General features: G+C 42.9%; 1 protein-coding gene and 1 long non-coding RNA gene across 3 annotated transcripts in view; one reads left to right on the top strand and one right to left on the bottom strand.

The window, feature by feature from the left end:
* The window catches only part of LOC129666481 (uncharacterized), a 41662-nt gene extending 41107 nt beyond the window's left edge, over window positions 1-555 (bottom strand). For both annotated transcript variants that reach the window (XR_008718583.1, XR_008718582.1), the window contains exon 1: window positions 102-555. This is a non-coding gene — a long non-coding RNA (uncharacterized LOC129666481). The remainder of the gene's footprint in view (window positions 1-101) is intronic.
* Window positions 556-773: 218 nt separating this feature from the next.
* Window positions 774-24020, top strand: LOC129666479 (cytochrome P450 4V2). The gene is made up of 12 exons (XM_055593589.1): window positions 774-873; window positions 1039-2500; window positions 6836-6948; window positions 9955-10040; window positions 11254-11444; window positions 11777-11846; window positions 13048-13174; window positions 15183-15368; window positions 19953-20055; window positions 20993-21127; window positions 21244-21423; window positions 22706-24020. Exons 2-12 carry the CDS (start codon window positions 2287-2289, stop codon window positions 22888-22890), a joined length of 1590 nt encoding a protein of 529 aa, XP_055449564.1. The 5' UTR covers window positions 774-873; window positions 1039-2286; the 3' UTR covers window positions 22891-24020.
* Window positions 24021-25470: the final 1450 nt, after the last annotated feature.

Raw genomic sequence — 25470 nt, 5'->3', positions numbered from 1 at the left:
AAATAAATAAATAAATAAATAAATAAATAGATAAATAGATAAATAAATAATAAATACAGAAATAAATACAGTAATAAATAAATGCTCGGTGCCCCGGTTACCTCACTTCCGATGAAAGGAATGACTCCCGGGTTGGGTGCGAGAGGGGTGAGCAGGCTGGCTACCCGGGCTGCAGCTGACAGGTTCGATTCCCCGCTGCGGATCGCTAGGTCTGCAGAATCAGGAAGGAGGGTCTGGAGCCCCCAGCTTGTGCCGGCGGGAAAGGGGAAGGCCGCCGGTGCAAGCTGGGGAAGCCTGACAACGTTCCCGAGTTGCAAGCCAAGGAAGGAGGCGCGGGCCCAGCGTTGGGTTCCGCGGGGGGAGACGCGGGCTGGAGGGTTAACTGCGAGGGGGCAGTGAGTCCTCCCAGACGCGCGACGGGGCCACCGAGGGCACTTGGGAATCACAATCAGCTGACTTCCCTGCCCTCCCCCCCCCCCCCCCCCGAAGTCGGATCCTTGAGCTGCTCCATATTTGGCTTCTATTACGTATTTACATACTGGAGCGAGCAGGAGGGAGGGCGGGCGCAGGGAGGAAGAAGCGGGGGAGGAGGAGGAGGAGGAGGAGGGAGAGGAGGAGGGAGCAGAGTGCAACGCATGGGCACGGAGGCTGGCTTTGAACTCAGACATTCACTAGTTTCTGTCTCCTCTGAGTGCTGGGATTAAAGGTGCGTGCCGCCACGCTCTTTAGCTGCCTTTTAGCTGGGTGCCCAGCTCTTTCTTCTTTCTTCATGAGTCAGAGGGTCACATAACCCCAGGCTGGCTTCACATTTTCTATGCAGATGACAATGGCTTTGAACTCCTGATCCTCCATGCGCAAGTGTTGGAATAGTAGGTGTGTGTCATTACACCCAGGTTATTTAATTATTTTTAAGTAGGCAGTAAACTTTTTCCAGCAAATTCATAATAGACAAATAGGTCTGGGTTAGTTGTCTCTGTTGGTCTTCCTGTGGGGCTCCTGTCCCCTCCAGCACTCCTGACCCCTTCCATCTTCCCCCAGCACTTCCGCAAGACCCGGGGAGCTCCACCCTGTGGCTGTAAGTCCCAGTATCCGTCTCCACCTGCTGCTGCTGCTGCTGCTGCTGCTGCTGCTGCTGCTGCTGCTGTGGCGCCTCCCAGGGGACAGGCAAGTTAGGTTCCTGCCTGCGAGCCTAGCAGAGCATCGTTAACAGTGTTAGGGGCGGGCTCTCTTTGCGGTGGGTCTCAGGTTGGGCCTGTCATTGGTTGGACATTCCCTCGCTCGCTGTTCCCTCTTGAGCATCTTGCCGGCGTGCTGAATTTTGGATCAAAGGTTTCGCCAATGGGCTGTCGTTTCCTTCTGGCTGCGCGCCAGTTACGGTTTCCATAACTTCTCCCATTCCCTTCACGACCTCCCAAGCCCAAACCTCCCCAAGTTCTGGCTTTCTACGATCAGAGGACATTTGCGGAAGTGCCTAGATTGCAGTCTACTTTCGCTCTAGGGTCTCGGTCTGTCAGCTGACACTCACTGGACATCTGGTTCCCCCAAAGCTCTCGGTCACGGGAAGGTGGTTGCGGTGCCCTGACCCTGACGCAGAAGCCAGCCGGGCCCTAGGGCAGCAACTAACTGATGCAGCTTGCGCAAGGGCTGGTGAATTTAGAGTTTCAAAAACTGCGTTTCGACACTTGATTTGAAAGTTTTAAACAGACTGCTTGTGAGATCCATAACCCTTCCACACACTGCAAGGGTGTTACAAAATCCTAAACAGCCCACCTTAGCAGGCCTCAGGGGGTCCGGAACTGGTGATAATGAATTCCTAGTTCCTTCTCCATCCCGAAGATACTCTAAATTCAGCCTCCCCTGCCACCGTCATCTTTCCACACCGAGAACCTCCAAGGGCTTTCTGAACTTCGGAGTTCAGAAGTTGTTCCGGTCTTTCGCTTTCCCGTCTCGCCCCCGGGAGGCCGGCGGCAGTTACGCAGACTCCCTGCAGCGCATCGTTGACGAGCCCGCAGCGCTTTCTCTGCTAGCCTCGGGAATCAGTCCCCGGGGCCTGGCGGCAGCGACCGCTGCACAGCTTTCCGCCTCCGGAGCAGGAAGATCGGGGAGGACCTGGCGTGGCCCACGGATCCTCTCACCGGGCCGGGAGAATCCTGCATCCTGGACGTCCCAAACCCGTCAGCTGACCCGGGTGCTTGAACTCGGAGCGAGACCTCCGTCCGCGGCCCCCGGCAGCGGCTGGTCGCCACTGCCCGCTGCCGGCAAGGAGAGGAGAGGGGCGTCTGAGAGATGATGTGGCTGTGGTTAGGGCTCCTGGGGAGAAAGCTGTTGTTCTGGGGCGCGGCGAGCGCGGTCTCCCTGGCCGGCGCCACTGTCCTGCTCAACGTACTGCAGATGGTGGCGAGCTACGCGCGGAAATGGCTGCAAATGCGCCCCATCCCCTCGGTGGCCCCCGCCTACCCCTTGGTGGGACACGCGCTGTTGATGAAGCCCGAGGGCTCAGGTAAGGGTTTGTAAAAAATCCGCGCTCTGATTCCAAGGCTGCTAAGTTCCTTGTCAGTCTGGGAAGCCTGCAAAGGACTCCTTCCCATCCTGCCACGCTTCGGAGTCCTCACATCCCTTAGACACAGTCTTTCGTTGGCTGCTAGGAGAAAGAAGAAATCTTTCACCCCTCTAGAGAATAGATGCTCAATTCTTCCAATTCCAGTTTCCAGCCTAGTGCCTGCCATATTGTTTTGTGTCTCTTCCATCTTATAATGAACATAGCAAACATGGACGTGCATATATAACAGATTGCAATATTTCCAAGCACCTGCGCTTCAGCCTTTTCTCTTTTCCTGAAGTCTCAAAAGTCTCTTCTCCTGCCTTGGTTTGCAAAGCGGTGAGGAAAACTCCCCTGGAAAGCTGAAAATATCCTCAAACTTAATACCATTCCTTTTGTTCTCTCAGTTAAGAAAACAAAGAGACTACAGGGGATAGTAGTCTTTCTTTCTTTCTTTCTTTCTTTCTTTCTTTCTTTCTTTCTTTCTTCCTTCTTTCCTTCCCTTTTTCCTTCTTTCCTTTCTTTCATTCTTTCCCTCTTTTTTCCTTCCTTCCTTTCCCTTCTTTCTTCTTTCCTCCCTCCCTCCATCTCTCTTTCTTTTCTTTTCTTTCTTTCTTTCTTTTCTTTCTTTCTTTTCTTTCTTTCTGTTTACATCTTGATCATAGGTTGTTTTGAAGCTCAGACACTTGGCCTGGACAATGTATGACTTAACCAATACGCAGTTAAAATCCTCTTAGCCTTTGTATTTCAACCCTTCTGAGGAAGTTTCACAAGGCCACTTCAGCAGATTCTATTGCAGGGCCTTGAGGTAAATTTATAGGGACAATTTAAAAAAAAAAACAACCTTATTTATTAAAGAGTAATTTAAAAACTTGAAATAACCTTTTAAAAAGATGTTTTACACGATTTTTTTCTATTGACATAAAAGATACTATAAATCTGAAAGTTCTAAAAAGTGGTGCTATCTGTGGTTCCAAGTGAGGGAGAGTGCATTCAGTCTTAACACTTAGTTTCCTTGGCTGTGTGAGCTGGGATGCCCAGATCTGAGGAGATATACCCAGAATGACACATTTCAAAAGACCCTGTGCCAGAACCCAATCCTAATTCAATTAATTATCAATAGTTTTTTCACAGGCTGACCACCAACTTTAAATCTTCTTAAGATCCTTTATAATCACTTATGCAACCTCAGACAAAAACCGCACCGTAAGGACAACTTGACGTGAATAAAATGGGAGGTCATGGGAAAGTATGTGCCAAAACATTTTCTAGCAGAAATCCAAGCAAACTTGTCACCTCACAATCGTGCTGTGTAGTTGGCCAATACCCAAAAGAAAGCTAACCTCCCCTCCACTCCGAGATTTGAGAATACATCCTAACAATTCCACGGTGAAAATCATTTTGAAGAGAAAAATCCAAACCCCCAAATGCCCATTGGAGAGCAAAGGGCTATGTGTGGAAAAAGCCAGAATCCCAGGACCCCTCTAAGTGTTCCTGGTTATATACAGGGAACTCCCATCATGTTAAGTATGGTGAGTACCCTGAGAGCCGGGAAGGCAGTATTGTGAGTGTGTCTGTAGTTACTTGAGTGCCTCTTTGCAAAGGAGGTTAGTGTGTGAACTTAAGCAGCCCTGATGAGAAAACCTCATCTTTATCAGGCCAGAATCCCACTATCAGGAGTACAGAAGAAACAGTACAGAAAGCATAGTGGTTTTCTTCAGCTCCCTTGGTGGTCAGAAGTCCAGGCTTGCCGGCCTCCAGGCTTTACAGCTTAGGCAAACCTCTGGCTTTCCTCACCTCCTCTTCCCCAGCTGTCTATGCAAGTATTTCATTTTCCATCGCTGCTGCTACGTCTGATGGTCTAAACTGCTAGAAGACTCGGAGTCCCAATTCATCTTAGGCATTGTTTTCTCACATTTGTCTCCACACAAGTTCAGTATCACAAGGCTGACTTTTTCAGGAGGTGTGTGTGTGTGTGTGTGTGTGTGTGTGTGTGTGTGTGTGTATACGTTAAACATCCTTGAGGAATGAAGATATCTGTACCCATGAAAGAAAAATCTTCTTGAGGCCCCAGTTTTTTGGGCATCTGCACTTTCTCATCATGGGGTCTCACCCATGTCATCATCACACTTGGTCATCCCATTTCAGATGCCAGCAATTATGCAGTGTGATGCCCACAATTACAATGATGGTGATATGCATTTCTATATTTTAGGTTTTGAACCATTTCTTTTTGAACACAGTTAATCTGCTCACGATCTTCACTAATATGTCTGGGTGTTTTGATTATAAAAGAATGTGTGCTGCGATTGCCTATCTTATTGCACGAAGTGGCCTCTGGAGCATTCTAGTGTTTTTATTTTGTTTTGTTTTGTTTTGTTTTATTTCTACAGTTCCCCTCCCCCAGTAAACCACTTCCCAAAATTTAAGGAAAATGTCTTGTACAACATTTTCATAAGTTATTTTTCTATAATTTTATTTTCAGGATGCTAGTCATTCAGCATTTTAGATTTTAGATATTTTGATCTTTTCTGAGTCTCCTCATTTGGTATTATACAACTTTGGGATTAAAATTCTATTTGAGACGGTCGTGGCCTTAGAATTCCCCCAACTTTACTCTTGGAAAGTCTCATATTTTGGAGAAATTCAGTAAAATCTTTAATGACCAAGACCAGTTGAAAAGGAACTTTGAACTGATGAGATTCCTTAAAGTCTTTCTCCTTGGAGTGACCCTGACTGAGAAGAATGGCCCACTTAGAAAGGAACTATTTATTCAGTCAAAAAAGACTGGCCGAGAGGATGAGAAACTGTTGCTCAATTTTCAGTTATGAAACTGACTTATTTGGATAACTGTTGAGGACTCTTTATTGCTGTTTTTACTTATTTTGTTTATAGAAGTAACTATTGTAGTATTTTTAGGATTAAAATGTAACTTGAGCCAAATTTCTAGGTCTCTGTCTAAGGTGTACTTGCTTATAGTAAGTCCTCTAATTGCCAGTCAAGCATTTATCAAGGCCCTTTGTACTCAGCATTGAGCTCAGCAACACTGGGCAAAGACATGACCTCGCTCTGAGTGGCTCTGTCCCTTACATAAGAGCCTGTGCCTTTTATTCTATGATTAATGTCCAGATTCGGGCCTTGGTGACCTCGCTGTCAGTATTGCGTGTGGACTCCAGTTGATGTCTAAACTCTTCGAGTTTCCAGTCTTTTGTGTTAAATAGCCAACTTTCCCAGTAGGGCCCAGTTTTGGGATCTGATTCCTTCCCACCACAGAGTCAAAGCTCCTCATGTCCCCATCTCAGCAGACCAAGGTAGGTAGAATGCTACTGTGAAACAGAACACTTTCAAACTAATGATTTGTTACAGCCCACAAGTTAAATGTATTTCAATACATACATATGTACGTATATATGTGTGTATCTATGTGAATGCATGACACATATACACAGGTGCCTGTCGGGGCTGGAAAAAGATGTTAGATCCCCTGGGGCTGGATTTAAGATGGTCTTCTATGAGTGGTAGGACTTGAACTAAGAAAAGCACTAAGTGCTTTTACCCGCTGAACCATCTCTCCAGCTCCAATTCCTTGAATTTTAAAACAATTTATTAATTAAAACAATTTATTCATTCATTCATTTATTCATTCATTTGTGTGTGTGTGTGTGTGTGTGTGTGTGTGTGTGTGTGTGTGTGTGCGCGTGCGCGCTCTAGGGCATAGCACATGTGTAGAGGTCAGAAGACGTCTACCTGGAGTCAGCTCTTCCAACCATGTGGATTCCGAGGATCAAACCCAGGTCGTCATGCATGGTAGCAGACAATTTACTGACTGAACCCTCTTTTCAGCTCTCTCCCTGCAATTTCAGCAATGCTGCTTATCTAAGAGATGTTTGGAGTCTTTTTTTTTTTTTTTTCAAATGTGATACAATTGTTCAGCTGTCAAGTTCTGGAGTCTCGGGACAAAGCCAGGTTGTACCATTTTCCAGGTCCATGGCATTGGACATTGACTTATTAAGAATGTAAATTTTGCCACAACAAGGTCTTAACAGTCATCTTACAATAACGTATCATTTTTACATTCATCTGAAGGACTGACATTATTTTTTAAATGACCTCACAGCTTCAAGAATGATGCGAAACTCATTAGAGCTCAGACCCCTCTCCAGCTTCCTTTAGTGGTGATTTATCACATGCCTCCTGTGTTTATTGAAAGGAGATAATGAACATTTGTACAATTCAATTCAGAAATTCTTGTCCCGTCTGAATTTAAAACAACAACAATTTTTTTTTTTTTTTCAGATTTTTTTCAGCAGTTAATTCAGTACACCGAAGAATTCCGTCACCTGCCGCTCATTAAACTTTGGATTGGTCCGGTGCCCATGGTGGCTCTTTATAAGGCAGAGAATGTGGAGGTGAGTGCGTCCGTAGCATGATAATGGAGAGTTCACTCTCTATGCTAGGATGTAAGAATTTCGTCAGAACACAAGGAACAAATACATCCTCAAATTTCATTGCATTTGATCCAAAGAGCATTTCGCCGGCAAAGCACTGTGCAGACCGTTCAGTGATTTCTCGCTGCAATTTTTTGCAACCCTGAGAGAATAACTCCCCATGCATATCTTGATAGACTCTTGTTTGCTTTTGAAAGAACTCTGAGGGAGATTATTGTGGTGTTTTTTTGTGTTTTTTTTTTTTTTTCTTTTTTTTTTTTTTGTACTGAAGAGTAAATCTAAGGCCACTGCATGTCATACAAATGCTCTTCTATTGAGGTCTATTTCTTTTTCCATTTTCTAATATTGAGACACTGAGTTGCCCAAGGTGCCTTGACCTCATTCTCATCCGATAGCTCCAGGCTACCCTTGAGCTTGTCTTAACTCTCCTGCCTCAGCCTCCTAAATAGCTAGGGCAGTGGCCTGGCACCAGGCCTGGTGTGCCAGGTGCAATTTTAAGAGTTCAAAATTCGTGACTAATAAAATAGGAATGAGCCTGGTGTGGTGGCGTATGCCCGTAATCCCAGAACTCTGGGAGGAATAGGCACGTGGATCTCTTATGAGTTCGAGGCCAGCCTGGCCTACAAAGTAAGTCCAGGACAGCCAAGGCTACACATAGAAACCCTGTCTCGATAAATAAATAAATAAATAAATAAATAAATAAATAAACAAACAAACAAACAAATAAATAAATAAATAAATAGCAAACAAACAAATAAATAAATAATGAAATTAAAATGTTTTCATCCTGATTTTCGGGGTCTCATATCAGTGATACATTTATTACTGTACTGAGGATATGGATGGAGCATAAAGAAAGGAAATTAAGCCTTGGCATTGTTTACTCAAGAATGAGCCTGGAATCTTCTGAAGTTTTCTGAGTTGATGTCTGGAGCAGAGGTTTTCTTAGTTATTTAGTTCTACTGCTTGTGATGAAACCCCATGCCTAAGGTCAATTATAAGAGAAAGCGTTTAATCCGAGGCTCATGGTTCCAGAGGGTTAGAGCCTGTGACCATCATGGCAGGAGGCAGGAGGTAGGCAGGCAGGCAGATGTGTAGCTGAGAGCTCATATCTCCATCTACAAGAATTAGGCAGAGAACTAGCTGGAACTGATTTGGGCTTCTGAAACTCAAAGCTGACCTTCCATGACACACCTCATTCAACCAGGCCACATTTGTTAATCTTCTCAAACACTTCCACTAGTGGGTGAAGATATTCAATATACAGCCTCTGGGGGCCATTCTCATTGAAACCACCATAGAAGCTGTCCTCTCCATTTATTAAATTGCACAGAGACTATGGTATTGGGAAGGCATGAGGAAACTTTTGTCTTAATTTTTATAGAATTTCTAGTAAAGTGAAAATTTGTTTTTCTAACCCTTTTGACTCAGAATAGCACATAAAACCACAAGTAGATACTATCAATGTCTTCCCACATGTTTCTTTTGATATATTGTGTGTACCTGTGTGTGTGGGGGGGGAGTTGATGGATATTGCTTTCAGTGCCTTGCTGCTTTCAGGGAATGGTCTTAGGTCTAGTTATCACATTGTAAGCACACATGCATTGTTCTGAGTCAGAGGCATGAATGTGTTAGAAAGAAGAAATAGGGAATATGGTACATTCAAGCAATGTGTTCAGTTGAGCTTATAGGAATGAAATACACTGGGAGTCCAAAGTACAGTAAGATTGATTCCACTGGTTTTCTTAAGGGTCAGTTAGTTCTAAACAGGGTGAATATACAGCATGTGAGTAGATTAGAACATAGTCATAAATGATGTCCAGTCACATTATTAGCTTACTATAGATGGGATGAAAGTTTGATTTGTAAAGACAAGCTATAGGCAGAATTCTCAGAAAAATTATCTTTAAAATTCTACCCCCTTTGTTTTATTAATTAAGGGGCATGTCTACCAAAGTGTCCATTGATGGCGCTTTGGGAATGCTGGTGATGGTTGGAGGAGTGGCACGAATTAACAGTGATAGATCTTAGTGATTCTTGGAAAAGGTGACGTGCCTTTTCATTTCAGGAGAGGGTCCCTCTTCTGTTGTCAAGTTGTGGTCTTCTGGAGCCATCCCATGGTATGGCTTTTCCCAGGCATGCTGAGGCCCAGAGAAAGTTTGTAGGAAAAAAAAAAACAAAGATATGGAGCCTTAACCCCAATTAATGAATGGAGTAGGAGATAGCTACTTGATGAGCCCTCGAAGGAGTTTATATAAAACCATGTTGGGTTTTTTGTTCTTATTTTTTTTTAAACTTTTTACATAATGATACTCTTCCATAGGCGTTAGTGTCTTTAGGTGAAGACACATCTTTAGCTCTAGATGGACTAGTAGGGCAAAGTAGGGTCAAAAAGGACAGAGAAATGGACCCAGGAAGTAGATATGGTTCAATAGCAGGTGGGTTTTTGTTTTTGTGTGAGTTCTTTCTCTCCTCTTGATAAGGTTGTGTAGCTAGTGTAATTTGGTTCCAAAGACTGAACCAAGTTTTCCCCCAAGTTTCTGAATCAAGGGTCCCATGGTCAAGATACCAGGAACAATATTTCTGATTATCATTTAAAAGCTCATGAATTTGCTTTGGTGATACTTGAGCTCCAATTCCTTTAATTAAAGTCATTAAGTGTTCTGCATAAATGTAAATTCAGGGGACAAAGAATAGTGAAAACAAAGACCAAAGACAGTTAGGGGATTCACCTGTTCATTTCCCTCAGCTCCATATAGTCTCCAAGCTTGAATGATAATTTTTTTTGTATGTTCAGAACTCTGAGCAGATTGCTTTGAGGCTGAAGAATTAAATGAGCCACCGAGAATAATAAATGTTGATAAAATATTGATCTGAAAAGCAGACAATGTCCTAGTCCAATCCTCTTATAATTATAGTTGTTTTGATGCCTAAATCCCTCTTTTTTTTTTTTAATGTCTTCTGAAGGTAATTTTGACCAGTTCAAAGCAAATTGATAAATCATATGTGTACAAGTTCCTTCAACCATGGCTGGGACTGGGACTTCTCACAAGGTAAGGGAATGAAAAAGAGAAATGGAAAGGAAAGGCCAGTACTGCTCCTAGCGACAGTGGAGGAGGAAGCTTATTGTAGATGAAAGAGTGAGCATAGGCAAAGACAGAGACATCTGAGAGAGTCCACAGCTGACATGTGAGGAAGGAGAGGGGGAGGAATTGGGAGGCAGGGACTAGGTGCTGCAGCCAAAAGGGCAAAGGTACAAAAAAGGGCAGGTAACCAAAAGGTTGGAGTAGATAGGGAAGAGCCTCTGGGGGAAGGGCAGCCCAGCTCCTGGGCTGAAGACCAAGGGATCCTGGGAGAACCTAGTGGCCGGGTCCACTTTGATATATTAAATAGGTACCTCAGCCATTTGTCCCGGGGTCTGAGACTTAACAGTAAGGCACTGTCTAGTTTTCTGATAGACGGCTGTCCAGGTGTCTGGTAACTTCTAGCTGTGGTAAAAGGCAGCCCTTAGCCAGGCAAGGCTATAACGAGAATGTGCAAATTAGTAAGCGTGAAAAGCACTCTTAAGAGTTAGGAGGTCTGCCATAGAGTGAAAATGTACAAGGGGAGGGATGGCCAGGCAGAGCCAGATAAATACATGAACCAGCCCTACTCTGGCACCTGGAAGTAAGCCTCTTCTCCCAAAGCATTTAGGAAACCATTTGGGGGTGGAGAGATGGCTCAGAGGTTGAGAACACTGGCTGCTCTTGTGAAAGTCCTGAGTTCAATTTTCAGCAACCACATGGTAGCTCACAACCATCTATAATGAGATTAGATGCCTTCTTCTGGCATGCAGGCATACATGCTGGCAGAACACTGCAAATATAATAAATAAGAAGCAAATCTTTACAAAAAGAAAAACATTTGAAAACTTAAAAATAAAACTCATTTTGCAGGATTCCCACACTAGAAATTAAGATCGAGTCATAAAACGTGGGTGTCTGAAGAAGAAAGCTTAGGGGAGGAACTGATCTTCAGAAATGCCTCTCAGAAATGGACAAAATACTCTCAACATTTGCTATTTTACAGAAGTAATTTAACTATTAATATCATAGGACAAGTTCCACATATCTACACAGGGGGAATAAGTGAAAATATCATCTTTCTCATTCTAACGAGATCCTCGAGATGCTGTGGGCAAGGCTGTTTGTACTGACTGGGCTGGGCTCATGGCTGCCACGCTGTGGCTTCGATCCTCTTTAATTGATAACGATGCTGTGCTCGCAGCACTGGGAACAAATGGCGCTCCAGGAGGAAGATGTTAACGCCTACTTTCCATTTCACCATTCTGGAGGATTTCCTAGATGTCATGAACGAGCAAGCAAACATATTGGTTACTAAGCTTGAAAGCCATGTCAACCAAGAAGCTTTTAATTGCTTTTTCCACATCACTCTTTGTGCCTTGGATATAATCTGTGGTAAGTCTGGTTGTTGGATGCTGTGAAAATTAAATGGCCTAAATAGAAAACGAGACTCCACGGGTAGGACAAATGAGAGGATTGTTTGGAAAGGACCAAGATCCTTCACGGTGGTGTTATTGATAAGAGCCTCCCCAAGAAGCAGTAACCATTCCTAGAGGGATGGCCAGAGAAGTCACCTTGTCCCCTTGCCTGGAAGGTCAAAGGGAAAGGGTGACAGGAGCTGGAAGGATGCAGAAGGGGTAAGAAGGGCAAATGGAAGAGAAGAGAAGAGAACAGGATTCGGAGTCTCTCCACAGCCACCCACGTTGCTTCCTCCCTGTCTTTTGCAGAAACAGCTATGGGGAAGAACATTGGTGCTCAAAGCAATGATGACTCCGAGTACGTGCGTTCAGTGTACAGGTATGTGGGAGGGGTCTTTTAATTTCTTTTAAAGTTGTTATTGATTTGGGCCATTGCTAATCCCATCAACCTATGTGATCTTAACTATTTTAAACTACAAATTCAACTGGCGACATAAGCACCAACTTTAGCAGCAGGAAGTCTGTCCTGCTGATTATGCAAATTATGGTACATCTGAGGGCTCCAGAAATTTAAAATCTCCAATTGCACCTTGATGCCAAATGACAAAAGAATGACATTGAAAAATCTTAATAGCATATCAACTATTACTATATGTATAAATATAAATATAAATATAAATATAAATATATATTATTTGTAAGAACACCCTAGAACAGTGGTTCTCACCTTGTGGGTTTTGACCCTTTTAGGGGTTGAAAGAGCCTCTCACAGGGGTCAACCTAAGACTATCAGAAAACACAGGTATTTGCATACAATTGGTAACAGTAGCAAAATTACAGTTATGAAGGAGCAACAAAAGTAATTTTGTGGTCAAGGGTCAACAGGACCAGGACGGAGGACCTGTATTAAAGGGCTGCAGCGTTAGCAAGGCTGAGATCCGCCACCGTAGAAGACGTGGACCACAGAGCTGGCAGTGCTCACCACTGTTCGGTGCACCCTTTTGCTCTTCTACTGGGAGATTTTTGATATTGTTTCTTCTCTTCCACATCTTCTTCCATATCTTTGTGTGTATATGTGTCTGTGTGTGGTGTGTGTGGCTCCTGAGTTTGTAATTGAGGCAATCTTTTCTTGTTAACCTTGAAAGTGCTTGGAGTTATAAAGAGGTGGGACTGGGGCTTGATTTCTACTATGTCAATTCCTTACTCAGTTCATTTCATCATGAGAAATATTTATTGAACTGCCTTGGTCAGACAGGCATCACAACGGGTAGCTTTAAACTGACGCCGGCGACGGAATAGCACAGGAGATGGGCACTGAGCCGAGAAATCTGAATTTAGGCGTTGTGACAGCTGTTGATGAAGAAAAGATCAAGTTGTTATCAGATTGCAAAGCGTGTCTATATTCTGAATATAGTGTCCAGGGAAGGCCCCTTTCAAGAGCTGTCACCAAGGCTGTCCTAAAGAAGACAGAGCCTTGAAGGCTCCTCAGCCACACTTCAATTATTACCTTTATCAAGGCCAGGAGCCGAAGGTCAGGAGATAACATTCTGATATAAGTGGAAATATTATCCTGTTTATAGGATGAGTGATATGATTTATAGAAGAATGAAGATGCCCTGGCTTTGGTTTGATCTTTGGTACCTTATGTTTAAAGAAGGACGGGAACACAGAAAGGGACTCAAGAGCCTACATACTTTCACCAACAATGTAAGTGTGTGTACGTGCGTGTGTGTGTGTGTGTTAGAATACACAGAGCATAGAATCAAGTGGAATTAAATGAATTTGCAATGTTGTAGAGCTATTACCAAATTTCAGAATATTCTCAAGTCCAGAATTTTTTTTAATATATCCAAAACATAGGGTCACAGAGTAGAATGTTTGTTCCACAAAAGCCAAGTTGAATAGTAATGCAAAAGTTACATTACTATTACTTTAATATTTTAATATTAATACTTTAATTTAATACTAATACTTTAAATATTACAGTTAATTACATATTCAACTAGCATTAATGAAGTATTTGCTGAGTGCCACATGCTGTACCTAGTGTTGGAAATAGAGAAATGAACTGAACAAGCATGTTCCCTACCTTATCAGAGTACTCTAGGAGACCGGGTTAGCCATAACAATAACTATCACAGAACATTCTGTGGACTTTGAACCCTTATCATCAACATAGGAAAGGGTTAGAGAGTCATGCGTGATTCTTTTGGGAAATGTTTTAGGGAGACAGTAGTTCTTGCATGAAAGGACATCTAACACAGCACATAGTATAGTTCAGTGGAAATTAATTTAATAGTACTATTTTCTTTCCAAATTGAAAAATAAACAGAAGGTAGGTTGTTTGTTTGTTTGTTTGTTTGTTTGTTTTAAACATAGTGTATTCATCTTGGGGAGGGCTGAAGACATGTTTATCAAAGGCAAAGTTTAATTGAAAATATACATCAAATTGCAATTTAAATGTTGAAGTGTTTCCATTTAAATATATCATTTCTCTGCTGTAATTATTGCTTGAAATACATTGGGATTGCTTCTTTGTGATAAGGCAGAGCCACCAATGAATCACATGCTTAAGTCAGTGGATGTTAAGTGAATGAGCTAATGCCTTGAATCGCCCACAGTATCACAGTCAGGTAGCAGAAGAGGAAGAAGCAGGTCACAGTTTATAATGACATTTCCCCTCCCACCCCCGAAGGTCGTGCATCAACATCAGAAACAATAAACAATGAATTCCAGACTGTACAGGCCATGCCATTCGCTTTGCAAATATTGAAAAATATTTAGTGAGACACAAATGCTTATACATTCCACAAAGAACGAAACATGGTCTTTTACCTCCAGATTTCTGAGAATCTACTCACTTAAGCCTCTTCATAGGAGGATCACTCAGTGACCCAACAGGAAAAAGAAGATATACATGAGCACAGCAGGTATATGGGACATGCTAGAATGCTTGCCAGTGTTCTTGATCTGGGGAGAAAACCCACAGGCAAAGGCAGACTCTGCTAAGCGCTGTGGCACTGAGGTTGTGGGGAAAGGCACTGAAATGCAGACACACTGCATATGCCATGTGAGAAGTGAAACGGGGACACGTGAAGAAGAGTCAGGTGCGTGAAGAGTGTTCGGGACGAGGGTAGGCATGAGCAGGGAAGATCTCTTGTGTGGCAATCACCTGAGACCTGAAAGTGTCTAGGGATTCAGTCACGTGAGCCCTCAGGGGCAGAGAGCGTCCTGGGCTCACTGAAGAGCAAGCTTGCAGGGTGAATTGGCGTCACCAATTCACTTGCTATTTCCACTCTCCACACCTTGATGGAATCATCCAGAGTGATCCAGAATTAGTGTAGTCCGAAACCGTGTCCTCCCTACCACTTGCGCTTTTCCTCATTAGTTCCAGCACGTCTCTAGGGGATGTTTTAAAGACAGCGACTCTGTTCCCGTGTTAGAAAGATTGCAAAAATAGCACTTGAAAATTATGAGTTCGTCCTGTGATTACATATGTATTTAACAGTTTCACCGCATGACATCCTCAGTGTTAATGGGAGGCTTTGCTGCTTTTTCACAAGAGCCTGAGTTGTCACTGAGATAGAACGGAAAAAGTTCAGAAAAAAAAAAAAAAAGAAAAGTTAAAGAAGCCAGCGTGTTTTCATAGGGAAATGGGCCATTAAACCTCACCAAACATGCAAATTTTGTATTCCACATTTCTCAAATCCTGCAGGTCATTGCTGAACGGGTCAATGAAATGAAGGCAGAGGAAGACTGTGCCCGTGCTGGCAGGGGTCCTGTTCCCTCCAAAAACAAGCGCAAGGCTTTTCTTGACCTGCTTTTGAGTGTGACTGATGAGGAAGGAAACAAATTAAGCCGTGAAGACATCCGAGAGGAAGTTGACACCTTCATGTTTGAGGTAATTTTTGTTGCCAGGGAACTTTCCTGATGGATGCGTCTCACAGCTCCAGAAGTACTATGATGGAAACACCTGCTTAACGCACACAAGAACTGGCTTCCACTCCCAGCACCCTAGCAACAAACAGGCAAAAGGCAAGGGTGAGATGCTGGGAAGACGGCTCAGCAGTTAAGAGCACTGGCTGCTCTTCTCGAGGACCTGGGTTTAAGTCTCAGCACCCACATGACAGTTCCCACCTGTCTGTAACTCAACTTTCAGGGGCTATGGTACCCTCATACAGACAGACAGGTCAAACTGTAGGCGCTGTTTTTTTTTTTTTTTTTTAACTCTTTTACTCAGGGTTCCTTAAGTCTCTACTTCCCTTTTATCCCTCCCAGCCCTAGGTAGGAGAGAAAGAAGGTTAGAAGGGGAGGGGGTGTAGACTTAGTTCAGGCTGGTTAGGATCATCAGGTTCTTTAGGAAAATACCAGTCTCAGTTGTCAGGATAGCTAGCAGTCCAGCAACAGCAAAGAGCAAATGCAGCAGGAACAAACAGCCTTCTCTCTGGGCTCCAGTATTTATACTCTCCCAGAGTCCTCAGAATTCTAGTAACTCCTACTGGCAAAGACCACGCCCCTCTCTGAGCCACAGGAGGCTGTTATCAACTGCTGATAAACTAAGGCGGTCCCATGTCTCACACTTGGGATTAAAACAAAAACATAGCTACATAACATAACTGAGCCACCATGCGGTTGCTGGGAATTGAACTCAGGACCTTTGGAAGAGCAGCCAGTGCTATAAATTGCTGAGCCATCTCTCCAGGCCCCACAATTAACTCTTTAGAAGTATACAATAAATTATAATTAATTGTAGCCACCAAACTGTGCTATGAGTCATGACAATTCTGAGATTTTATTTTTAATCTCCTCTTCCCTTTCTCCCCTGCCACCAGCCACCCTCTGGTACTGTCATTCAACTCTGTATGGCTACGAGTTAAACTATTTTTAGTGTCTGTATGTTGGTGAGATCATATATTATTTTTCTTTCTGTTCTGGCTGATTTTACTTCCCATAGTGCCCCCTGGATTTCCTAGTTTTTAGAAGGAGAATATATATCATTTTACTATACATATCTTACAAATTTAAAATCCAGTCACCTGTTGATAATCATTCTTGGTGTGCCCTCTACATATTCAGTGCAGTTCTTATCAAGATCCCAATGACTTATTTTGGAGAATAAGAAAATAAATCCTAAAATTCATATAAAACTGTAAATGACACTGAGGAAACTAAAACAATCTTGGGTAAGAAAGAATGAAGAAGTCATATTGATTCCTTTAAAAACACACCAAACAGCCATGGGAACTAAAACAGCATGGCTATGGCATAAAAACATATGGGATAAAAGACCAATAGGATAGAGATCCAAAGAATAATAATCATGCATTTACAATCAGCTAATGTTTGACAAAGGTGCTGAGAATACACGGTGGGAAGAATCCACATTAGATGGTGTCTGGAAAATTACAGAGCCATGTGAAGGAGGGATAACCTTATCCCACCCTTTTCATAAGAACTAGCTCAAAATGGATGAAAGATGTAAGACATGAAACTGTAGACTAGTGAGAAAAAACATGGGGAAAGCTCCCAAATGACCGGTCTAGGAACTGATTTCTTGAAGACGACCTGATTTCTTGAATATAAAGCAACAATATTCAAATGGGATTGTCTCATCCATTCATCTCAAGAAAAGGGTTCTTCCATGGGAGAGCTCAGCTGTGTGAAGGGTCTGAAGTCCTGAGGTCTGTGCCAATGAGTTAAATAAAATGCCTCCAATCATCCCTGTGTGGTAAACAGGGGCCTAGATTGAATCAGTGGTTTTGAAACTTCCTTTTTGGGACAGAGACAGGGAAGTTCAGTGGTAGGTCACTTGTCTGGCATGTGTGAGGCTACGGGTTCAATCTGCAACAAAACAACTATCTTACCTATCTTGCATGAGTTACTTCCTGTTGCTATGACAAAATATCATGCCTGAGAGCAATGCATGGAAGAGCCGATGTTGCCTTCTGGTTCCACAGGGGTAGAGTCCATGATGGACAGGAAGTCATGGCAGCACATTGCTGGTGCAGGAAGCTGGCTGATCACGTTTTACAACGCAGGTAGCTGAGAGGGGAAATACAAGTTGGGAGAGGCCTAAATTCCCAAAGCCCCTAAACAGTGCCACCAAATGGGCATCAAATGTTCAAATACCTGAACCTATGGGGGATACTTCTCATTCAAACTGTCAACCTTCACCCCTTTGTCCAACAGGCTCAGGACCATCTCATGAGGCAAAATTTACTTAGTCCAAACTTAAAAATTCCATTGTCTTTAGTAGTCTTCCTGTTCAAAAGTCCAAAGTCTAAAGCTGCTTCTGTGACCCATGTGAGATCAAAACACTAATTACATACTTCCAGCATACAAGAGCATAGAATATACAGTTATATCCAAAATGGAGGAATGGGGGCATAGCCATAAAAGCAAGACCAATACACAGAGGGTCAAATTCCAGCTCCTGCAGCTCCATGTCTGTTGTGTGGGGCTTGAGCTTCAAAGGGCTCAGATGGTTCAATCAGCCTCCTGAGCCATACCCTCCTTGTCACTGTGGATGTTCTGCAACCACAGTCAAAACGAAGTCTTCCAGTTGCTTTTAATCATGGTGTTTTGTCGTAGCAAGAAAGGCACCCAAAACATACCTTTCTAAAAAGAAAACCTTTGAAAAGACATCTTAAGCAGAAAACAGACACCTTCATTAGCCAAAAAAGCAGAAAAATGTTCAGTGTGTAGGTTCTGGGGCCAAATCCAATGCACTGGAAATGTGGCCTCAAGCACTTCACCTAGCTTTCTGGGCCACTGGCTTCAGTAGCTGTTCTTCCTCTCAGTGATAGGAGTTGAACCACGGGCCCTGTGCATAGTAGGTGAGTGGTCTCCCCAGTTCTCCGTTCAGTGTTCTGTTGCTCTGAAGAGATGCCATGACCACAGCAACTCTTATAAAGAAAAGCATTTAACTAGGGCCGGCTTACAGTTCCTACTTTATTAGCACAGACTTCGTGGAACAGCTAAAGAAAAGAACACAGAGAATCAGAGAAGTCATATGAAAGCAATGCAGCAAATACATACTATTAGCATTTCATGTAAGCATCGAGATCTTAGATATGGGCTTTGCCCATGTTTTTACACAGTAACATATATGTAGTTTTGTACCCATTTACACAATATATATATGAACATATGTGTATGTGTAAATCTATACATCTAGTTCCCACCGAGAATCATCCTTTCCCTCTTGTAAAACAAAACAAAACAAAACAAAACAAAACAAAACAGGCAAATATCATTCCTACAGCTCTGACATGTTTTCAAGTCTTGATATTGTCCTTTGTTGTACTGAGTAGGAGGCCTACCATGTTCAGTTACAATACTGAGGCTCCATCATGCGCTGGATGTAAGCTGTGAACTCCAGGCTTTCATGCCTCAGGTTCCAGCCGTTAAGTGATTCAGCCATTACAGTGCTTGTGTAAACTCTGCTGTACATTTTACTTCATCTGTATGAAGTTCAGGAGACACCTTCCCCCCACCTACCCAAATGAGGTTTCCATCCACATATTCAAGAGAAGCCACTGAGTTCGTAGGGGGACCTCCTTACCTGACCTTGAAGACAGCTGAGCAACACACCTGGAACTTGTGTGCAGTCCCGAATCACACGGTAAAGGATTGCAGGTTCATGGAGATACCCCAGGGAGATGAAAGGAGGAAAGAAACAATGCCTGAAATATGAGTGGGCGAAGCACCAGCATGTCCCGATGGTGACTTGTCTCTTACCGCGGGCCACACCACAGTGTCACAGGAGAATGGTACAGACCCTGCTTTGCCATTCGGTCCAGGGCTCATTTCCTACTTTCACTTCCTTGGGAAGTTATTTAAGTTTTTTAAAATGTCTAAAATACGAATGATGATAATGAATATTTCCTTCAGTCGTGAAGATTAATTTCTACAAAATATTTAACAAGAACCCCACAAATAATCCTTGGTGCTCAGCACGGGCAGAGGAAGCCTACCAAACCAAAAACTCCAGGCTGAACCTTGAAGCAGAAACCACAGAGGAATGCTGCTCACTGGCTGGCTTCCCATGATGCTCAGCTCCCTTTCTTGTAGAGCCCAGTCCCACTTGGCCAGGGATGGTATGGCACAGAATGGGCTAGGGCCCTCCCATATCAGTCGTTAATCACGTAAAAGGCTTCATAGATGTGTTTGCAGGCCAATGTGATGCAGGAAATGCAGTCGAGTCTCACTCTTCCTTGGTGTGTTGACTTGACAATAAAAGCTAACCAGTGCGGCAATCCTCCTGCCTCAGCCTCCTCCCAAGTGCTGGGATTACAGAAATGTGCCACTCCTGCTCAGCTAAGAGACGGTTAAATTTATCTCTCACTCAAGTGAGCAGCAGCACTGAAGGACTCAGGTACTGCAGTCATAACACATCTGTAACACTCGGAGGGCGTTCAATTTCTCTCTTGGCTTGTACCCCAACAGAACTTCACTTTTAAGCGTGCCCCTCTCATGTCTACAGGGTCATGATACAACTGCAGCTGCAATAAACTGGTCCTTGTACCTATTGGGTTCTTATCCAGAAGTCCAGAGAAAAGTGGACAAGGAGCTGGATGACGTGTTCGGTATGTTGGGCCGCTTTGTTAACGCTGTTGAGTCCACAGAAGCATCGGTCATTCTGGATCCCCAAGGACACCCTTGTCATGAACAGGAAGGTCCTGGTGTAGGACTCCTGCCTGTCTCTACCTGTCTCCTCCTATTGAGCTTCCTAGCAGCCTTTGACGAATGTCCTGACATGCAACTGTCCCGGAATAGGCACTAAGTTTGCCTGGATGAATGATACTGTTCACAGTGGTCCTCCTGATTAATGGGGGAAACAAGTGCATGGAACTTAGGGCTCAGCGTCATGGGATGCGCCTTGACCAAAGCCAATGAATGTGCTGTGTGGGAGCTAGTTATGAGGGGAAAGGAAGAGTCCTTCCATATGACTACATCTGACACAGTGAGAGTGGTGATGGTTTCAATATTTGTTTCTACTATACAATAAACACTATTGTCTCTGAAATATTTTTGGTACCCCAAACATAACCTGTACTGCCAAACAATCGCTAGTCTTTATTCCCCTTACCGCTGGCCCCGACCAGCTGTCACCTTGTTACTTCCTTCTCTAGAAAAGAAATCATAAGTGACCTCTTTTTGTTTGTTTGTTTGTTTGTTTTTCCAAGATGGGTTTCCCTGGCTGTCCTGGCACTAGCTCTATAGACCAGGCTGGCCTTGAACTCACAGAGATCTACCTGCCTCTGCCTCCCCAGAGTGCTGGAATTAAAGGGGTGCAACCACCACCACCACCACCACCATGACCAGGCTGACCTTTGTCTTTGTAATGGGACTTTATTAACATTAAAATTGGAGATGGTCTTCATTCATCCGGTTTTTTGGTTGTTTTTTTTTTTTTTGGACTTAGCATAGGGCTTCTTTTTATTCCTGTACAGCCCTTTGATGTCTCACCTCTCTCAGCCTAGGTAGTACTTTGTTTGTATTTTATACATTTACCTTAACCAGGACAGTCCCATCGCCCAGTCACTTTGGAAGACCTGAAGAAGCTTAAATATCTGGATTGTGTCATTAAGGAGACTCTTCGCATTTTCCCATCGGTCCCTTTGTTTGCCCGGAGTCTTAGTGAAGACTGTGAAGTGTGTGAGTGTTCCTTAATAAGAGTGAAGTGGTGGTGGGGTGGGGGCCAGGGAAGCAGGGGTTATATTTCCACTGTCTAACTGGCTCCAGTGTCCTGACACATTGCCTACTATTGACAGCCGGTTACAGAGTTGCAAAAGGCACAGAAGCAGTCATCATTCCTTATGCGCTGCACCGAGATCCCAGATACTTCCCAGACCCGGAGGAATTCCAGCCAGAGCGGTTCTTTCCCCAGAATTCCCAAGGACGCCATCCCTATGCCTACGTGCCCTTTTCTGCTGGACCTAGAAACTGCATTGGTTTGTATCCGTGCAAGCTGGTTTCACCTTTCAAGCCCAGATGGTACATTTTGCCCAAGAATCTCTCAAGTACCATGTCACTTTACTCACAGGCAACAGACTTTTAAAAAGGCACTGTTTCCTTCCACTTTACCCTGTGGTTTTAAGATGTCATCGTTAGGGCCTGGTAAGGTGACTCAGTTGCTGCTTTGCGAGCATGAGGACTCAAGGCTGCCCCTAGATAGCATGTAACTCACAGTATTGTGTGCCTGTGTGATCCCAGTGACGAGGATGCAGAAAGCTGATCTCCGTGAGAGAGAATACAGAGTAGATGGCTTAAAATGATAGCAAGTACGCCTCTCACAGATCAGGAGGTTAAGGTATCAGAGCCTTTGGAGGCTTCTCTCCTTTGGTTTATATACGGCAGCCTTCTTTTGGTGTGTCTTCATTTGGTCTTCTCTGTGTGCACTTGTGTGTTAAATATCATTGTCTCGGCTTGTCCAGAGACCCACCTTAATGACCTCATTTAACTCACTTAAATTTAACCATGCAATGTTAATTTTTTTTTAATTTAAAGATTCTATCTCTCGATACATCGCAGTATAAAATGTTAAGGGTTGCCCACTGTGGTGGCTATGCTTCAGAGGAAGAGGCAGGTGTGAATCTCTGTGAGGTCAAGGGCAGTGAGGGCTACATAGTGAGACCCAATATCAAGTAAACAAATAGAGATGGAGAAGAAGAGTAGGAAAGAGTGATAGAGTCATTCCTTATGTGACCTCTGACACCATTCTAATCGTGGAGTTGGTCCAGGACCTCTCAGAGATACCCACCAGCAGATGCCTATCGCTGTGTATGAATTGGCATGGGTGTGCATGGTGAATGCATATTAATGTCCTCATGTATACTTAAGTCATCTCCAGATTCCCATGATACTGGTGACAATGTATATGCTAGGAAAAATAATTGTTCTGTATATTGCTTAGGGAATGAATGATGAAACAAAAAGTCTATGTGTGTTCAATGAAGATGTAATTAAAAAAAAAATTTAACCCATGGTCAGTGGAATCCACAGATAGAGAATCCATAGATCAGAGAGTGTAAAGTACTTTTAAAGTCGAGGTTGTCTGGTTGCCACAGCTAATTAGACTCATGTGGGAGCAAAAAGGATACTGGAAACCCTTTAGTTTCAGCAATGATCTCAGGGATTTTAATCTCCTCTGACATATATGAATGTGAAGTGGCTGATGACTGTGTTGCAAGCTGTGTCTGTCAATCAAGTGATGATATTTACATTTATTTAAAGGACAAAAGTTTGCTGTGATGGAGGAGAAGACCATTCTTGCCTGTATCCTGAGGCACTTTTGGGTAGAATCTAACCAGAAGAGAGAAGACCTTGGCCTGTGTGGAGATTTGATTCTTAGGCCAAATAATGGCATCTGGATCAAGCTGAAAAGCAGACATGAAGATGATCCCTATCTCCATCCTTGAGCTGAGACTTTATCATGATGAAGATCATTCTGTAAGAAACACTGTATTTGCAATTTTTAGACCACAAGTTAAAAATTGCTGAATCCTCAGACCTAATGTTTTTTTGTTTTTTTTTTTCTTGTCCCCAACTGATCATGGGATCCAACTATCGCTGAAAGTTTTTGTGTGTTTATTACCAGCATAGAAGCCATGTCACACCTTTTCTTTCTCTCAAGGGTACTGTTAGCTGGCTGAGTCAGCACCAAAATAAACGTGCTAACAACAGTTATACCAGAGGGATCATCAGCCTGTTCAAATTCATTTGTTAGACTCAAAAGACATAATTTAAATGAAATCCCGGAATTAAGAAAATATTCTTGTTTACTTGGAAATTCATATATCTTTTGAAAGTGTTGGGCAGTTAGGCTCTTCAGCAATATGGGCTTAAGTTTTTACGATGTCATCAGTGCTATCAGTTGACATGAGTGATTGCCATAACACTTGCAGATTTTATCATGAAAAGCAGGTCCCTTGCCTGCCTGACTCACGTTCCAGTAGCTTTGTTGACTGTGTGTGCTAGAGGCTTCTCTCACTTGGTGGACACAATTGCCTTATACATCATGTTATTGGAAGAGGTTCCTCTCCACAATGTCCAACTTCTCACAGAAGCTTAATTAGTGGCTTTTGAAATTCAAGTGGCCTCAGAAATTCTCTGCATGTGTGCCCTTCTGTTAAGATTAGGGACATGCAACAGAGGAGACAGTAAATCTCTGCCCAAGTTCTGCCATGGCTAGAAATAACACTGATGCTTCTCCGCTCCTTTTCTGATGTACTTTCTCCTACAATATACTTTGATGTTATAAACTCAGAACAGTGGCTGGATAGACTAGAACTCAGGATTTCCGCCCTCAGTGTGGGCACATCTTTCTCGTAATTCCTCTCCTTTTGGAGGAAGACAGAGTCTGTCTTCTCTTTGTGTACTATCACACTTGGTTCAGGACTACACATCCATTTAGCTCAGCTCTGTGGAACCTCCCTGGCAAGCTGACAGCTGAATTGCATCCCTTGCATTTTTCACATGGTATAGAGCACTATTCTTCCTCATGCAGTGGCTTTTAGAAACTTCTTCTAATAAATGATTTTTAACGGGATTAGTTGTGTGGCTTGTTTTGTTTTCGATTTTCCATGGCCCAGCAAACAGAAGCAAGAAACAGAATGGGTAGTGGTGAGGTCCAGCTTTGGTATTGAGATTGAGGGAGATTGAGTCAAGGCGTAGATCCGGCTGTTGGCTGGTGATCCAAAAGCCCTTTTCTCAGGGTAGTTTTTCAGACTGGAACTGATAGTTGCCTACCGTGGCTTCCACTGATAGAGGCAAACTGAGGGGCCAGAATTAAATTGGTGGTGGTGGGCCACTGCTGGTAGCTTTCTGGCATTGGCTTACACCTATTATGGCAAGTGGGAGCCAGGGTTCTTAGCTCTAAAGGGGGATTTCCCCTGGTAGTGACAAAGAGTCTAAAATAGAAAGAAAGTAAGGAGAGAAAAAGAGTACACATAGGCACATGTACTCTTAGACTTGATGATGAAGGAAGACAGACTCCAGTAGGTAGGTTCCAACAAGCTTCTTTTTTTTTAATTTAACTTCTTTTCATTTAGCTTCTCCAAACTTCCCTAAATTCACACATACATACATACATATGTACATACATACATACACACACATTTACACATTGGATGGATGGAACAAACTCCAGAGAGCGAGTTCCAACCCAACCTTACACACATACATATACATACATCTTGGTTGTTGGAACAAACTCCAAAGAGCGCGTTCCAAACCACACATTCATTCTTTTTCCCACAGTTTATATATCCCAGCAAGCAAACAGTACAAAAGTCACAATATGGTTACATTCTATTTTGCTTTAAGTAAAAGATTACAATGAGTTAACATAAAAAACATGTTCCCCAATACCTATGTATTATGGATGAAAAGCAAATATGAAAAACAAGTTATACCCAAGAACCCATATATATTTGTAAATGAGAAACTTGTTTATTCATTAAGAGTGTGAGCAAGCAAGGTAATTTCTCAGCCAGCTTTTCTTTACCAGCAGGCTGTAGTTTGAACTTACAAATTATCAATTATCTTAAAATGTAATCTTATAAAAATCTTAAAAGTATCACAAACCTAAACTTTTATATAAAAATAATCATCCATTTCTACTCTAAATCTTTAAGGTATGCATCTACTCATTAATAATTTTTTATTAAGTCATATCAGGAAGCTGAGGGCAAAAACTATAAGGAAATTGTCTCCTCAGTTACTAGCCCAGCTTGAGAGTATAATGTCAGCCAGTGCTAACTGGGCTAGTGTTTCTGCTCACCAGCCTCAAAAAGACCCTGGTCATTCTATTAAGAGTGTAGTTTTCTTAACTTCAAATTGTTCTCTAAGATTTTTTTTTTTTACGTCAAAGCCACTAGCAAAAATATCTTTAAAACCTTAATCCGTTTTTCCCTAAGATTTTCTTCATCAGAGCTATGAACAAAAACATCTTTACCTAACCTTGCTAAACAATCTATTTTTCCAAATTCTTCCTAAGG

Source organism: Psammomys obesus, unplaced genomic scaffold, assembly GCF_907164565.1.
Source record: "Psammomys obesus unplaced genomic scaffold, mPsaObe1.curated_primary_1811, whole genome shotgun sequence".
NCBI lineage: Eukaryota > Metazoa > Chordata > Mammalia > Rodentia > Muridae > Psammomys > Psammomys obesus.
The sequence above is the reverse complement of the archived record's forward strand: the minus strand, read 5'-3'. Positions and strand labels throughout refer to the sequence as shown.